The sequence below is a fragment of the Benincasa hispida genome, chromosome 4, assembly GCF_009727055.1.
Source record: "Benincasa hispida cultivar B227 chromosome 4, ASM972705v1, whole genome shotgun sequence".
In the NCBI taxonomy this organism is placed as follows: domain Eukaryota; kingdom Viridiplantae; phylum Streptophyta; class Magnoliopsida; order Cucurbitales; family Cucurbitaceae; genus Benincasa; species Benincasa hispida.
Window position 1 is genome coordinate 58,855,651 of NC_052352.1, and position 18,937 is coordinate 58,874,587.

At 34.0% G+C, this 18,937-nt stretch overlaps 1 protein-coding gene across 1 annotated transcript; it reads left to right on the plus strand.

Annotated features, from left to right (window-relative positions):
- Positions 1-9,892: 9,892 nt before the first annotated feature.
- On the plus strand, positions 9,893-14,054 carry LOC120076865 (50S ribosomal protein L21, mitochondrial). The gene is made up of 6 exons (XM_039030813.1): positions 9,893-10,253; positions 11,042-11,559; positions 11,652-11,732; positions 12,608-12,709; positions 13,437-13,511; positions 13,597-14,054. Exons 2-6 carry the CDS (start codon positions 11,116-11,118, stop codon positions 13,708-13,710), a joined length of 816 nt encoding a protein of 271 aa, XP_038886741.1. The 5' UTR covers positions 9,893-10,253; positions 11,042-11,115; the 3' UTR covers positions 13,711-14,054.
- Positions 14,055-18,937: the final 4,883 nt, after the last annotated feature.

Here is an 18,937-nt window from a genome sequence, read left to right on the forward strand (position 1 = left end):
TAAATGTTACATAAAAGGATCAAAATTCTCAGATGGAGGGAGGGGCATGCTTGAATTGAGAAATTCTTTAGCTCATTTTCTCTATATAAAACCCTCTTCTATCCCTCACTCAATTGACTTAAAGTTCTGAGTTCCACCACTCAAATTCAAGGCTGAGAATAGTAAAGAAGATACTCTTGGTGGTCTACTATTGATTTGAAGGTCAAAGTTGTGGACAACAGCTTGAATTTAGAAGAATTCATCAAAGGTACAAGTTCTGAAACCCTCTTCTTGGGAAAATTTTTTCTTGCATGCTTTTAGAGATCAAATTAAGTGTAATTAGAGTGCTTATTGATTTTGATTGCTTCCGTTGCATGCTTGTATGTTCTATCACATGCATCATTTATATTATAATGGTTATAATATATGGTTTGGATGTATGGATGTATATGTTATTAACTATTTCATTACTTTAGTATATAAATGATGTATGTTTAGTAATAAAATGGGAATTGCATGATGCATGGAACTACTTTAGATAATCTTATAATTGTTATAATTTTATTAAGTATGTCATTTGATGCAATAAATGGTTTTAATTTGTTTTATTTACTTTATAACCGTTATAATTAAATGAAATTAGAAATTAAAATCAATAATTCAGAGTTGCATACAAACTTAGGTTAAAATCATTTTTAAAAAAATAGTTTTAAAATATAATTCACATAAACTAAGATCATAAAATTTCTAGTAAGATTAGAAATTAGTTTAATCTTTTAATCAGTTTAATAAGATTAAAATAGTTTTAATTAAAAGATTAAATGTATGGAAAAGGTATCTATAAGGGACCTTTTGTCTAAGGCTAGTTCTGTCTAGGTTGGGGTATTTAAGTTGACGGAAATGGAACACCCCTACTTGGGAACTGACCTGGAAATGTGAATTAGACAAATTTACTACAAGCATGCAATTATTGACTAAAGTTTATTAAAATGTTTAATGAAAATTAATCAAAGTTGTTTAACTATCCAAAGTAAGTGTTACTTTTGGGCAAATTTAAATAATCACTTAGTAAAATAATTGGCCGTATTTTTCTAAGTTACATGACCCTAGGTAAAACACTCAATGGAAGAAAAATGGGATATATGATACTTCATTTTTCTTTTTCATGTTTCTCCCTTAAAGTTCACACCGTGAGGTCTATACTCAACCTCAAGGCACCTTTGTTTGTGTCCCCCCTACGGGTAGTGTTTATATATGTCAATATCAAGGTGAATGGAGAGAGTGTTTATAGTAAGTGGGAGTGAGACATATGTCAACACATCTCACGGTCTCTCTCATTACTTTATAGTAAATTTTCATACTCGGTCGCGAGGCACCTATGCTTGTGTCCCTCTATGGATAACATTTGCATGACTCTTTGTTCAAACTTCACAAATGGATGGGATTGCTTTAGTTTTTGTCCCAATCGGTTTTTTCCTATGGTTAGCTCATTGAGGCAAAACTTTATAATCTAAAATGAGAGGTTACACTTACAAGAAAATGTTAAGCAAGTTAACCGTTTATGGACTGAAAATGGTGACCAATAGTTATAGTAACAAGGAATTGTTTTGTATATTGGTTGAGATAGTCTCATTTCAATGAAATTTCACTTTATGATGGCTTTTATCTCACTTCACTGAAACGCCATTACAAAATAGATGTCACATAGGGTGCATTAAGTTATTTTTCTAAATTTGACTGATTTTTCCAAATGGGTAATGCAAGAATACTAATATAAATAAATTGTATGTTTTAGAAAATTTTTACAAAATGTCTTTTGCAACATTAAACATGCTCGCCGCCAATAAGTTAACATGCGATAATTACTGTTGAGGTTGATGCCCTAAATCTCGTAGGGTCCTGTAGTTTGTAAACACTTGTATGAACAAACATTCTGTGATTTATAATATATGATATTTTATTTACATTGTCTATGAAATATATGATATTTTAGTTGCATTAACCACAAACCAATAAACTAATATCCATGATTGTCATTGTAACTTAAACATGTATGTGGAGACATACAATTGGATCGTGTTTAATTGATAACCTAAATGATCTGCAGTATATGGATAAGGCTGGATACTTTATCCTGGTGACACTACGAGTATGGTCCGCTTTGTAGGTATTACAAATATTGTAAAGTGCTACAAATGATCTGATCCTGATCATTCATATATTAAACATGTGAGCGTGGAGATTCTATACAAAGGAGTTTGTATAAGATCGGACCACGAAATGTTTAGTCTCATTATATAACATCGTTCATAATTGAGACTTTCATTTCACTAGGATGACCATAGGTAACATGACCTTAATCCTGAGAGAGTTGTGAACTTCTGTATATGAAGACGGTCCTTTGATTTGCATGGATGAGAGTGGCCAGATCGCCGACTCAACAAGCCTACCATTTTGAAGATTCGTCTGATTGGGGAGCTGGGAACTCAGCTACACAAGATGGAATTCACTTCTTCCTCGAAACAGGGGTAAGTAGATAAATTGTTCCCTTAAAGGCTGATTCCAGGTCTTGAACAATATGGCGCCACACCCTCTTTTGGCCCGAGAGGGGTTTAATCATAGTGGAACTATGATCTATTGTTCATTAGAGGAGCCAGTGATACTGAAGGAGTTAGATGTAACTACGGGGACAAAACAATAAATTTGCCCAACTGTACTTATGAGCCATTTGTGAAGGGTCATCGTACTGTTGATTGGTTATATTCAATGGACACAGAAATATATCTGTAGTAAGAATAGTACAGTTGTAGGTCTTTAGTAGAATATCCGATAGTTAACGGATGATGGATAATGTGATTAAAGAGTTTAATAAGTTATTCACGTACCATTGGAACTTCAAGCTATAGGTCCATAAGGTTTCTTTGGTAGCTCAATGGATTTAAGTTGAGAATCAGTTTTTGGGTTAATTTGAAATGTTCAAATTAATAAGAGGGAATTTGATTATATATGATATAATTAAATTAATTCAGTTATATATGATATAATTAATATAATGTATTTGATACATTGTTATTTAATTGGAGGAATAAATATTTGAATATGATTCAAATATATTTTCTATGAATAAGACTCATAGTTATTAAATTTAATATAAATATGATTTATATTAAATACCATAAAATAAAGAAAAAGATCTATGGTTTATATATTGTATATGGTGCAATATTAAAACTATAGGTTATAAATAAAATATGATAAGTTAGTTATCATATTTATTTATATTTTATTAATTATTAGATAATTAACCCCTTTTTCTCCATAACCACCCTTAGTGGGTAGTTATTTAGTTTTATGGCAAGTTTAGGATAAAATGAAATTTGATTTCAAATCTCAAGGAACAGACGCGATTAACAATCGAGTATCTACACGATTGCTTGAGAGACTATACGACAGCGTTGTTATCTAAACGATTGAGTAACTTGTCTATGCGATAGACTTCGTCGTCTGCACCACTATATTGTTGTCTATTCGATCGTCTTCCTCCTTTACACAAAAATTCTCCTCTAACCAAAATTAGCCAGAGCCCATCATGCCTGGATTCTCACACCGAGAATACCAAGGTATCCAAGTGGTAGTGTCCAGTTGGTTCGAGGATCGAGTTGTTGCTTGTTCCTGTTTGAGGGAGATCGTGTTGTTCGACACGTTTATGAATGATCGAGGGATTAACTTGAAGAACGGTTCTTCAAAGGTATAATCTCTTAACCTTTGTTCATTTATTTCAAAGCATGCTATAATTTAGTTTTTTATGCATTGTTGTATGACTGTAAATGTATGCCTTCAATCACAATGGAATTTGGACGATCCGCTTCCACTCAAAGGTTCTTCGTAATCATAGTTCCTTCAATTACATCACCCAGAAAAATATGATTAACATGGTTTTAATCATTGATGACCTGAGATTTGTCCTTGTGGAGGAATGTCCTCCAATCCCAGCTCTAGAAGGCACTCGAAACGTTCGAGAGGCATATGAGCGTTGGGTACAGACAAAGGAAAAGGCCCGAGCATATATTTTGGTAAGCAAGTCTGAAGTCTTGGCCAAGAAGCATGAACCCATGTTCATTGCTTGTGAGATCATGGATTCCCTACGGGGGATGTTCGGACAACCATCCGCACAACTTAGGTATGACACTCTTAAATTCATCTTCAATGTCCGTATGCAAGAAGGGACATCTGTTTGAGAACATGTTCTCAACATAATGGTTTACTTTAACGTGGCAGAGATGAATGAGTCTGTCATCAATGAGGCTAGTCAGGTTAGCTTTATCCTAGAAACTTTACCTGAAAATTTCCTGCAGTTTCGTAGTAATGCATTTATGAATAAGATTGACTACAACCTGACCACCTTGCTCAACGAGCTATAGACTTTCCAGACCTTGATGAAAGTCAAGGAATAGAAGGGAGAGACAAATGTTGCCTTTTCCTCTAAGAATTTCTTCAGAGGTTCAACCTCGGGAACTAAGTCTGTGTCTTTTTCTTCCAGCACCAAAAAGTGGAAGAATAAAAAAGGTGGAAAGGAGAAAGTTAACCCACTAGTTGCTGCTAAAAAGGGCAAGAAGGCCAAGGCTGCAAAGGGAATCTGTTTACATTGCATCCAGGAGAGACACTGGAAGAGGAATTTTCCCAAATACTTGGCAAAAAAGAAGAAGGCCAAGCAAAGTAAATGTGATTTACTTGTTTTGGAGACTTGTTCAGTGGAGAATGATGATTCATCCTGGATAATAGATTCAAGAGCTACTAACCATGTTTGTTCTATATTTCAGGGAATTAGTTCCTAACAGCAACTGAAGGCTGGAGAGATGACGATGTATGTTACAACTGGGCGTGTCGTCTCAGCTAGGGCAGTGAGAGGACTCCGATTGACTTTACAAAAAAGTTTATATTTTATTGGACAATATATATGTAGCTCCTAATTTAAAGAGGAACTTAATTTCTGTAAATGTTTAATTGAACAAAATTATTCCGTGCATTTTTTAGTAAATAAAGTGTTTATTTACAAAAATGGTATCAATCTTTGTTCTGCTAAGCTGGAAGACAATCTTTATGTGCTAAGACCGTTAACAACTAAAGTTGTCCTTAATACTAAACTATTTAAAACTGTGATAACTCAAAATAAAAGACATAGAATTTCTCCTAAAAAAAATGTCCATCTTTGACACCTAAGATTAGAACACATAAATTTCAATAAGATTAAGAGACTGGTCAAGAATGGACTTCTAAGCGAGTTAAAAGAAAAATCTTTACCTGTAGGTGAGTCGTGTCTGAAGGCAAAATAACTAAAATATCTTTGACTGGAAAACGTCACAGAGCCAAAAAACCCTTAGAACTTGTACATTCAAACCTCTGTGGTTCGGTGAATGTTAAGACAAGAGGATGGTTTGAATATTTCATCTCTTTTACTGATGATTATTCTAGGTATGAATATGTTTATTTAATTCAACATAAGTCTGAAGTCCTTGGAAAGTTCAAGGAGTACAAGATTGAAGTTGAAAGTGCATTTAATAAAATGATTAAAGCATTTCGATCAGATCGATGTGGAGAGTATTTGGATTTAAATTCCAAGACTACTTGGTAGAGCATGAAATTGTATCCCAACTCTCAGCACCTGGTACATCTTAGCATCTGGAATTTATGTACTTTAATTCAGTTTGGAATCTTGTAGATCAACCTAATGGGGTAAAACCTATAGGTTGCAAGTGGATCTACAAGAGAAAACGGAGTGATGGTGGGAAGGTGCAAACCTTCAACGCTAGACTTGTGGCAAAGGGTTATACCTATATAGAGGGAGTTGACTATGAGGAGACTTTCTCACCTATTTCTATGTTGAAGTCGATCCGGATACTCCTGTCCATTACCTCATATTATGACTATGAGATTTGGTAAATGGATGTTAAGACTGCTTTTCTGAATGGCAATCTCAAGGAGACCATTTATATAGAGTAGTCTGAGAGATTCATAACCTAAGGTCAAAAGCAAAATGTTTGCAAGCTTAATCAGCCCATTTATGAATTGAAGCAAACTTTTTGATCTTGGAATATAAGATTTGATACTACGATCAAATCTTATGGCTTTGATCAGAATGTTGATGAACCTTGTGTTTACAAGAAAATCATCAACAGTTCAGTAGCTTTTCTTGTGTTCTATGTAGACGATATCCTACTTATTGAGAATGATGTAGGCATGCTGACAAAAATTAAGAATTTTGGCTAGCGATTAAATTCTAAATGAAATATTTGGAAGAGGCACAATTTGTTATGGGCATTCAAATCTTTAGAGATCAAAAGAACAAAATGCTAACCCTATCTCACGCATCGTACATTGACAAAATGTTTGGCAAGTTTTCAATGCAGGACTCCAAGAGGGGTTTACTCCCTTTCAGGTATGGAGTTATTTTGTCTAAGGAACAATGTCCTAAGACACCTCAAGAGGTTGAGGAAATGAAACATATCCCTTATGCATCGGTGGCTGGTAACCTGATGTATGCGATGTTATGTACTAAACCTGACATCTGTTATGTAATATGGATAGTCAGTAGATACCAGTCTAACCTAGAATATGATCACTGGAACGTCGTTAAGCACATCCTCAAGTATCTTCGGAGAATGATGAACTACATGCTTGTGTATGGTTCTAAGGATTTGATCCTTACAAGATACACGAACTATGATTTCCAAACTGATAAGGATTCTAGTAAATTCACATCAGGATCAGTGTTCACTCTTAATGAAGGTGTAGTAGTCTAGAGAAGCACCAAGTAGGGGTGCATTGCTGACTCTACTATGGAGGCTGAGTACGTGGCTACTTGTGAGACGGCTAAGGAAGTTGTGTGGCTCAAAAAGTTCTTGATTGATCTGGAAGTGGTTTCAGACATGTCTAAACCCATCACCCTTTATTGCGATAATAGTGGTGTTGTGGCTAATTTCTAAGAACCTAGGAGTCATAAGTGCAAAAAGCACATAGAGCGGAAGTATCATCTCATACGGGAGATTGTGTATCGAGAAGATATAATCGTCATGCATATAGCTTCAGAGCATAACGTTGCTAATCCGTTTACAAAAGCCCTCACGGCTAAGGTGTTTGATGGTCACCTGTAGAGTATGGGTCTACGGGACAGGTCACATTTGGTCTAGGGTAAGTGGGAAATTTTGTACTAGGCACATGTTATGCCTTAGTTTATTGTTTTTGTGTGTACTTTTATTAGTACGACTTTTATATTGTACACCCCACTAGCTTTAGGACAAGTGGGAGATTGTTGAGGTTGATGCCCTAAATCTCATGGGTCATGTAGTTTGTAATTGTAATGTACAAATAATTTTATTTATTCAATAAAATATGAGATATTTTATTCGATATTTAGTAGCATTAACCCACAAACCAATAAACTAATATCCAATGTTATCTTCTGTAGCTTACACATGTATGAAGAGACATACAGGTGGATAATGTTTAAGTGATAGCCTAAATGGTCCGTAATAGATGGATAAGATTGGTTACCTTATCCTTGTGACACTACGAATACGACTCACTTTGTAGATGTTATAATTGTTGTAAAGTGTTACAAATGGTATGATCCTGATCATTCATGTAGAGAAATGTGAACGGTGGTATTCTATATAAAGGAGTTTGTATAAGATCGGACCACGAAATGAATAGTCTCATCATATAACACTGTTAATAATAAGAGACTTACATTTCACCAAGATGACCATAGGTGACATTACCTGAATCTCGAATGAATTGTGAACTCTTGCTTATGAAGGCAGTCCTTTGATTTGTATGAGGAGAGTGGTCAAATCGCCGACTCAATAAGCCTATCATTTTAGGGATTTGTTTGATTACGTAGCTGGGAACACAGCTACACAAGACAGAATTCACTTCTTTCCTAATGCCGGGGTAAGTAGATAAATTGCTCCCTTAAGGACTAATTCCGGGGTTTGAATAATGTAGCATCACACTCTCTCTTAGTCTGAGAGGGGTTTGGTCATAGTTGGACTATGACTTCCTATTCATTAAAGGATTAGTGGTACTTAAGGAGTTAGATGTAACTAGTTATATCCAATGGACACAGAAATATATCTATAGTGCGAAGAGTGCAACTATCGGTCTTTAATGAAGTGACAACAGTTAATGGATGTTGAATAATTTAATTAAGGGAGTTTAACTAATTGTTCAAGTACCATTGGAGTTTCAATCTACAGGTACATAAGGTCCCCTTTGTAGCTCAACAAGGATTATTGAGAATTAATTTTGGATTAATTTGAATTGTGGAATTAATTATATGTGACATAATTAAATTAAATTAATTATATAATAATATAATATATTTGATACATTATGATATAAGATTTATTGAGAGGAATTAAACATTTGAATTTGATTCAAATACTAATTATATGAATGAAATTCATATAATTAAATTTAGTTAAATATGATTTATATTAAATACCATGCATTGTTGAGAGAAATAAAACTACAGGTTATATTGTATTTGATATAATATAAGAACTATAAGCTATGTGTTATATTTGGTATAACATATAGTTTAGTATATATTATGTGATAATATATATATTAAATATCTTATTAAATTATTTTATTAAATGTTTTTTTTATATTATATTACTTTTTTGAATTTAATATGGGAGGGCCCTCCCCTTCTTTTCTCCCTAGTGGCGAATAACGTGCGTGAAAGTGTTTGGTGTAGTTTTTACAAGAGATCTTCATTTTCTTCACAGAAGATTTCTAACAGAAGGCTCTTAACAAAATTTTCTCTCTAAATCACTCTCTCTCTTCCCAAAAGAAACATAAAGCCCACATATTAATTTTCTCTCTAAATCACTCTCTCTCTTCCCAAAAGAAACATAAAGCCCACATATCCTGTGATTCTCATCCTCTATAGAGAATACTGAGGAAATTCTTGTGGTGGTGTCCAAAGTTGGTTGCTGTAATTCTGTTCGAGGTGTTCGTAATTGTTCGTGACAGATTGAGAAGGATATTTGTGAAGATTTTTGACTCCAAGGGTAAGTAATTCTTTGAACCCTAATTATTAATTCTCTAAAAGCATGCTTTAAATTATGTTAAATTACATACTTTTGATTTGTAAGTTTGTATTCTGTGATAAAATTGAATTTAGGACGACCCCCGCTTCCACTGCGGGCTTTAGGATTCCTTCAAATTCAAGTCCTCAAAGAAAAAACAAACTAGCTAAAATCCTACCCCTATGTTAAATGAGCCACTCATTGTCTTGAAATCTTCAATACAATGTGGTGAAATGACTAAGAATGAATAGGAGAAGATTGAGAGGGGGAAATGGAGGATTTAGAGCCATGGATGAACTCAGAGAAGGTTGGAAATTGATTTGTCTTTTGCCCTAAAAATCTAAAAAATATATATAGGATTTATACTGGTGCAACAGAGAGTTTGTCGAAGCATAAGGGGGTTGGTAGCACATGCACGTGCTACTGACGAGGTCTGGAGCATCGCGACGTTGCACCAAAACGAGTGCTTTCAGGAAAAATGGCCGACCAAAGCGCTGATACGGCGCAGTTATATTGTCTTGATTGATACCTCCTATTCTTAATTGATGCTTCTAGAGCTTCATTTAGACACATTTTTAACCTCAATTTAACTCCAATGATTCGTTCTACCTTCTTGATGCTCAAGATCAACAAGAATCAAAGAATAAACCAACAAAATCATAGAACGAACCTGAATTAAGCTGAATAAAATAACTCTTTTTAGGGACTACCATTCACTTTCCCAAAAAAAAAAGAAAAAAAAAATTATTCTTCGATACAGGAGACGGAGAAGACACATTTCCGGGTTTTTTTTTGTCATTTTAAATAACTATTGTACCTTTCTCATTTCTAAACCCTATTTCAGTTTACGTCTACCACTCCATCCCTTCTCTCCCTCCCTCCCTCTCTCCCTCTCTCACTACCAGCCACCGTACACCGCCGACGCACGCCACTTCTTCACGACGTGATCTCAGCGACTACCGCCGCACGCTGCATTCCCAGCTGCCGCAGTCTCAACCTCCAGACGAAGTCTCCGCCTCTTCCTCCCTCTTACACGCTCTCGCCTCTCGATCAATGTTGCTTATCTCTGTTTTTCTTCACCCTCTCATAAACGGAAAGTGGTTCAGCCCCTAACCTGCGCCGTTGGTGAGATCGCACCGCCACTCACGCCCACCATCGGTCATTTTTCAGATCCCCAAGGTTCTGATTTTTGTTCTGTTTTTCATTTTGTTTCGTTGATTATGTTGTTATATCTTCACCCACGAATAAGTAAGGCAAAAGAAGCATTGTTATTATCTTTTTTGCTGATTTTTTATTCAGGCAATGTTTAACCAATCCAAATAAAAATATAAAACAGAAAATGTATACTTCGCTGATTAGGAAAATAGTACGACCTTAATTTGAACAGGATTCTATTCTATAGCAACGGTGTCTTCGAGTTCTAACGATTAGGAAATAGCAAATTGAATCATTAAATAAAAATGAAAAAAGAAAATACTATTCTTATCCGAATTAATAAATAAAAGGGAACGAAAAAGTTCAAGAAACTTACAAAGCCAAAAAGAAAACCGACCTCTATGTAATTTACTTGGCTATAATAAACTTGCTGGAATAAAAAAGCTGCATTGAAATTGTTGTTTCAGTTAAAAAAGAACAGCAAAAGACCATGGAAAAACAGAATAGAAACACATAAAAGGATCCTCCTGAACAAGGAATGAGTAAACCTGGAATTTGCTTGAATATTGAAAAAATTGTTGATGCATATGAACTGGTGTAGGGAGGGACAAGGGTAAAATGGGAACCATATATATTTTTTTTTTTCAAATTTTGAAATCCTCCAAATTTTGACCTATTTGGAATTTAAAAAAACAGGATTTTTAATCACAACAAGTTCCAAATTCTTCTCTTCCTGTTGTTTTCCATCCGAACATGCTGGTCAAATTCAGGGGTTCCCAACATGGGTTCATGTTTTTATTTTCTTTCTGCAGATTGAGAAGTTTAGAATATTACTTCAGCATGTGTAGGAGTTGCATATAGATCAAAGGCCATAAGGATCACCACCATGGCGAACAGACGGTGTTTACAAGTACTAACTCGTCATGCTTCGACTATTTTTTTCACCAAGCCATATATCCACCCGCTGAAAATTGCACCGTCCTTCCTTTCCCAGAATTTTCATACACATGCTTCTATTTCAAACTACCTTTCTACTAAAATTGATCCTTCTTTGTGTACCTACGGGTCACATACCCGATATCTCTCATCTGATAGTCGAAATGGCAATGAAGATGATTTTACTGAAGATGAAGATGAAGATGAAGATGACGAAGCATATGATAGTAGTGAGGATGATGGTATTTCCGTGTCGAGTAGGGGTATGCAAAAGGAGTATACAAAGGAGGAGAAGGAGGCTGAAGCAGCTGCTATTGGATATACAGTAGTAGGGCCACTTGATCAATCTAAAGGGGTTTTCAAGCCTTATGAGCCTGTTTTTGCTGTTGTTCAGGTTTGAACTTGTGGCATGTCTTAAGGAATTTTATGAATTAGTAGTTGGACAGTTATCATTTATCCACTCTTTTCTTTTGGCTATTCTTGTAGATTGGCTCGCACCAATTCAAAGTTAGCAATGGAGATAGTATTTTTACTGAGAGATTAAAATTCTGCGATGTGAATGACAAGGTTTGCAACTCCTATACCATTCTTCATTGTCTATATTTTAGATGTAGTTTATCAGGTTTTTATTAGACATGCTAGCTTTTGGCCATTTTTCTTCATGGCCCTGCCCCCAATCTTTTGATATGAGCCATCCAACCAGATTAGTAATGCTGTATCTATTATTTTTTCATAGATACTTTGGAGAAAAAAATGATATAAGTTATTCTAAACACAATATTTCACTTGGGAGCAACTTTCGGAACCTAGAACTGATATGTTGTATGATTTAAGATTGTACTACCTTTTCTATTCTGCTGTTGTTTCCAGGTTGTAATTTGGAAAGCTAAAGTTTGTGCTATGCTATGTTAGTTTGATTGGTACGAGGATTCGACAAAATTAATATGAGGGCTGTAAAACAGTTTTTAGATGATCAAGTGTTGAAGAGCTCCTTTTTTTTTTTTTTTCTTTTGACAGTGCGACAAAATATAGTAGAGCTCCTGAAAAGCAACTGTTTTACATATATGAGAAGTTGCACTTTTCAGCTTGTCGTAGACAAGGCTAAAATATGTAGTGATGTACTTTATTTAGTAAGAAGAATTGTTCCAGCCTAGGTAAAGAACACGTAAAATATATTATCGTGTGGTAGCTTTTATTCAAGGTCTTATTGTTAGTCACATGTGAGATACTTCATTAGGGGATCTTTACTGATATTTCTATTGCCCTTTTCCTCAACAGACTTGAATGCGTTCTGTTGATTTTCTCGTGTTTGCTTTAATGCCTTGCCTACTTGATTTTGATTCTGTGTTGAACTTCTGTACCGATATTGACTAAAATTCTTCTATGTATTTCATCCTGAGCAAGCTTTAATGAGTATTCTTTTATGGATTTATCTTTTGCAGTTGATATTGAATAAGGTTCTCTTGCTTGGCTCAAGTAGCCAAACGATTGTAGGTAGGCCAACAGTACCAAGTGCAGTTGTTCAAGCAGTTGTTGAGGAACACGTAAGAGTGACAGCTAAACTACTTACTCGCTTTTTTGTTGCTAATGCAATATATTGTAAGAAGAAAATTTTGCTGTTGTGTGATGTTTCCCAGTGATTCTCATGGACCATTCTATGCACTCTCTAACGACTAATTTTCTACTTTGTGCGATTTAGAAAATATACTTTTAGTAACTGCATTTGGAAATCCAACAATAAATAGATGTAAACAAAGATCCAATTGTCAACTTGAGCATAGCTCAATTAGGTAAGATATAGTTCTCAACCAAAAACTCAGTTTTAAATTCCTATCTCCACATGTTGAACTCAGAATAGGAATATCAATTTGTTAACCAAAATTATCTACTTTCAATATGTCCAGGCATTAAGGTAGATGAAAATAATAGAATTTGGAAACCTAACACTGTTCAGTAGACGTCTAAAAGGCATTTTCTTCTAGCAATTGTTACTTGAAAGGATTATGGAATTGCAAAGGGGTTTGATAAATGAATTGACCAAGTTTGTGTAATTTATATGCTAATTCTGCAGTATTAAGTGTAATGTATTTGTTTTTTTGGTAATTTATATGCTACAATCTCATCATATCAACTGTGTTGTTCTGTCTATGGTTGTTTTTTTGTTTCCAAATCTTTCTTTTTCCCTTAATTTTTTTGTTTCTAAATCCTGGAAGTCGTTCTCAAATTTGTGTTCCCATTGTAACCTGAACGATTTTTCCTCCTTCTCAAAAGGCATTAGATGCAAAAGTAATCATCTTCAAGAAAAAAAGGAGGAAGAATTACCGCAGAACCAAAGGACACCGCCAGGTATATCTAGACTATCCAGAAAGAGTAAAAGAGTTTTTTATTCAAGTTATCTGATGGCCGTTTTCTGCTATGTTTTCTATCTCAGGAATTAACGAAGTTGAGGATTATTGATATCCAAGGTGTTGACAAACCAGAAAATATTGGAAAGCCTTCAAAAGTAGCTGGTAAGAAGCAAGAACAAGTTGCAGTAGCTGCTTAGTAGAAGGTTCCATAATTCTTACTAGTTAGAATTGTTAAGTTGATCTCCTAATTCCCTAGAAGTGTGTCCTTTTCTCCCAACTAGGTTTTGTTTTGTAGGAAGGCCACTTTGCTAGGACTCCCATTTGTTTTCTTCCTTTTCCTGGTAGTTTTCCCCAAAAATGTGATGTCTTCTATTTAAATAATTGGAATTTTCTTATTAGAATTGTGGTCATACATTTGAGAAGGGTTTGGAACTGTATGGACTAGGATTTATGCCATTGGTAGATCTTGAGTTTCTTGATTTGTTTGGGAGCTTACAGGATCATACATTCAATACCATATTATTTTCTTTTATTTTTTAAATCTGCACAAGAATGTCACATATGAATCAAGTTGTAGCTATTTTAGTTTCTCTCAAAAGTTTTTTGGGTGCTTGTTTCAAGGATTTGGGTTTAAGGTTATCTCTGATTTAGGAGATGGATTTAGGGAGGGATTGAACTGTGTTTCCTGTTTGACTTTGTTGGTTATCTTTTTTTTAAAAAATTTCAATTGTTTTTTTATTTGATTTAAAATGTTAATTTAATAAATTTAAATTTTGAAAGATATTATTATAGCTATTTTAAAGCTTTATGATTATTATTATTATTGTTGTTAGATTAAATACTATTTTGGTCTTGGTACTTTGGTGTTTATCACTTTGATTTTTGTATTTTTAATTGTCTAATTTTAGTATCTATACTTTCATTAAATCATAAGAATAGTCTTTGCTATGAAATTAGGTTAATGGTCAGCTTAGTGAGGCAGAAAATAATAATGATGATGATAAAAAGTACCAATAAGAATTAAAAAAATTGCAGAATTAGCAAGTTGGGTTAACAAATGAAGTAGATAACAAATGAAAAAATTAAGAATTTATATAGTTACATAATTCAATTCTCGTTGTAAATCTAGGAAGTATCATACCTAGATGGTTGGATCATATTTTAGGTTGCTCTCCATTTCCTTGAAATCAATCCTTTTCTACCTTAATATGATTCGACCCCTTATTTATTTAACCTAACTTGGTTAACTTTTCAATTTTCATCCTATCTTATACTTTTTTTTTTCAAATTTTTGTGTGCCAACTAAATAAAGTGCAAGATTACAAATTATATGGACCAAATTGAAACAAACATTAAAATATAAAGACTAAAATGGTATTTTAACTTTATTATTATTATTATTATTATATATCAGATACTCTTATAATTAGGTCATTAAACACAAATTTCTGAATAATGAAATACATATCCGTATGTTTAAGATCATATCTATAATTTCCTACCACACAAACTTCCAACAAAGCTAAGGTCTCCATTGCCTTTAATATTTGTTACAAGATATTATATATTAATCATTAGTTGGTTGGCTGTTTCATCTTTATGAACATAGAATGCCAAAAGTATCCCTCAATCCCCACCCTAATTACAACTCAAAAGTTAAGTATACAAAGTTTGTTCCAGCTAAATTCAAGGTCATAGGTGTCCAACGAAAAAATGATGAGTAATATGTCACTTATTATTATTATTATTATTATTGAGTATTTCAAAGATATTGTTTGAAATTAAAAAAAAAAACTTAAATTTTAAGCAACTAAAATGAACATTTTATTTCTTTTGAAGCTAGAGGCGAATTAAGAAAATGAAGATAAACTAAAGAGGGGAAAAAAGAAAAGAAAAGAAAAGAAAAAAAAAAAGAACTGATAAATTTGATCTATTTTATTTTGTAATATTAATTCTTCAATGTTTTATCAAAATATTTCAATATCTACACCATCTAAAGGGACTTAAGGGAGAAATTTTCCCCATTTTATTTTATAGTTACAATAGTTATGTAAGGAAATTTTAATCATAGAGATTAATCACTTTGTAACTATTTTTTTTTTTTTTACTTAAAATATTAAAAAACCTCATTATTGTATTTTTAAAAATCTTTTTTAAATAACTTTGGATCTTAGTTTATTGGATTTGAGTTATGCAAGTTTAGATGTCAAAACAAATAACACTCGAGTGTGATTTAACAATCGATGGGTAATGTAAGGTTGAGAAGATTCATCAACATTCACTTGAGTTTATATATAAGGATCCATTCATGCCTTTAACTCATCAAAATAGGGTAACCACTTCTTAGTGTTTAAGCTACATTAATCTTAGCTCTAAGACGCAAGCTGAAGTTAAATAAACAAAAGGTTGTCTTTATTTCTAAAGCCACTACTTCCCTTATTTAATGAGTTCTACATCCACTTACTCTGACAAGTAGTTAGGTATGTCTACTTAAATCGATTGATCAGATGAATTCAAGCAATAAAATTATGTGCACATTAAACAAGATGAACCTCTACTTATGCAAAACGCGTTATAATGATGATTTACACTTCCCAATTCATTAAAGATTTAGCTACTCATCGTGGAGCAAAACAAGCATGTGGATGGATAAGAGACGATGAAAGTCATGATTTACATTAAGAATGAAGTATAATCACAATGTATATGTCAATACAAATTCATAAGAGAATATAAAAATGGATATGAAAAAGAAGTTTGATTAAAGAAGTGAGAGTGTCCAGCTGCCAGTCACAGTCTTTTGCTTCCTTTAGCTCTCGTGGTTAGCTGCTACACTTGTGTTGGTGAAAGAATGATGGAACTCTTCCTTGAATGAAGAAGAAGATTGAGCTCTTGTTCAGAAATCTCCAAGAACTTGACGAAACTAGGGAGGTTGAAAAAGATACAAGATGGTGTAGGAGTGTAAGGTTCCAGCAGGATTCCGAGATCGTAAGAGTTATTTATGTGTGCAACTTGAGCTATTTATAGGCTTCATTTGGTCGTTCTTCAATGCTCTCTCTAATGCTTGTCTGACACATTTTGTATTTAATTCCATATCTTGCTCCACCGCTTTCATCACGTCATCTATTCATTAACTCTGCTTTATCCCTTTCAAATCAGCTTGCAACTTGCATTTTAACTGGATGCATCACCACCCATACGTTTGTCATCTCATCGTCGCATACTTCTTTTCAACTCACAATTCGACTCTCATCGCATTGGTTGTGTTTGTCCCATTTCCTATACGTTCACAAGTTACAACATCCAGCTTTCTTGATAAGTTCTGACTTTTATACTCAAAATCCTGAATTTAGAGATTAGAATTATAATATTTCAAGATAAACAGTTTTGCAAGTACTAAACAAAGAGAGTCCTTTTACATAATTTTCTTCTCAAGTTAATGCATTTTTTACTATAATTTCCATAATTATTCTAACTAAGAAACAACAATAACTTGTATTTCTATAAGTTACCAATGAGAAATACCTTGAATGATGAATTGTTTGACCTCGACTTTGGTATGTAGTTTTTTACCCCTCACATTGAGGAAGTTCTTCCACGTAAAATTACATATGTCCTTACTCGATTTATTATTACTGTGTTTTTAGTGGACTAAATTTCTATTAGATTCACAAAAGAGAGAAAATAAATATAGTGTTTATCCCAACAATATCAACATCAAGCTATGAAAGTCAAAACCTTCAGCTTTGGCATCAAAGAAATCCAGATTGTTTCTTCATAAGCCAAGTGCCAGGCCTTCGAAGCAGCTCTCATAGTTCTGGACAACCTCTGTTTCTACCCACAAAGGAAGGTGATTAAAAGAAAATGCGAGCTCTCTTTGTAAACCAAGAATCTGTCAATAAGCGAATGTGAAGACTCATTTCACCCCGAGACCAAAAAGAAAAACGACCATTAAAAGAAAAACGACCATTAGAATGTGGCAGAGACCCAAGATTGTAGTTTACATCCCATGCAAGATTGTACTTTATGAAGACAAGATATATATAATATAATCATTACATGAATAATATGGGTCTTTGGAACAACAATTGGATAATGGAACCAAACATAAGCAACACAAAGATAGTAGTTTACATCCCATGCAATGGTTATTAAGTTTGAAAGTTTTACTCTCTTGTTAATCTTTTCTTTAACAAATGTGGTTATAGTTGGTTGTTAGTTTCTCGTAAATCATTTACGAATTGGTTAAAGACAAGTAATTAAGTGTACGGTAAATTTGATTATATCAACATTTTAGTACTTTCTTTCACTTAATTACGTCAACATATTAACCCTTCTCACTTGTAGGTTCAAAATTTTGTAGAAAATCGTGCAAATAGAAATCGATATAAATTGAGGAGAAAATGAGATTATACACCTTGACATTTTTGGGCATGAAACTTGCCAAATAATACTAAATTCTGGTTATCTCCTTGAGCAGTTCTCATTTTGTACAAATTCGTCGAGGAGGAGAATGTTTTTCATGATTGGGACCATGGACCTCCGAACAAGTGAGAATCATCATAGATGGCCACCAAAATTTCTCATTCCACCTGTACTTAGAAACAATAACTTGTCACCATGACGCATTTTTTCCGTAACAAATCTCTGGCCCCATTTAGCTAAGAGTTTTGGTTATTAGTTTGGTAGTATACTTCTTCAAGACTACAAATACAACTGAAGTGTACCTTGATTGATTCTTCCAATGAAGAATTCTGTGAAAACTTCTCTCCCCCCCCCCAAATGGAAACAAACATATCAACGATAAAATGGAATGAGACTATTGCTTGATAGCATCGAAAATTTGCTATCTTGCTTCGCTTAATTTGATAAAGTTCTTAGGTTTTATATGTTTATTAAATGATTTTTATAGGTATCGAATATCTAAGAGGTAAAGCGGAGTGTTCAAGTTGAAATAATGCTAAAACGGTTCAAAACGGAGCTCAAATGCATCAATTGGGAAAGAAGGATAAAAATGACTAAAATGTCCTTAGAGGCTCGGCGCCGTGCTTGGCGCTTTTTCCTGAGAGCATTGATGTAGTGAACGCCGCAGCACTTCGAACTTTGATGGACGCATGCGTGCATGAAGACGCCGTAGCACCACTCCGGCAATGAGGACACAAAGGCACGATGTCGCAACACTGTCCCTTAGCGCTGCGATACTCTTGTGATTTTATAAATCCCCACTTTCTATTTTTAGGTCATACCATCCAGCTGCCAACCATCTTTTTTGCACCTTTCCTCTTACATTTTCCATCTTTGGTTTGTATTAATGCTGGGGGGTGGGGTTATCCCATTGATTATGAAGTTTATGGCTTAAGGTACTCGTTCTAGTTTGGGTTTGTAGAATTTTCTCTCTTTTTATGTAAAACAGGTGGGGATTGG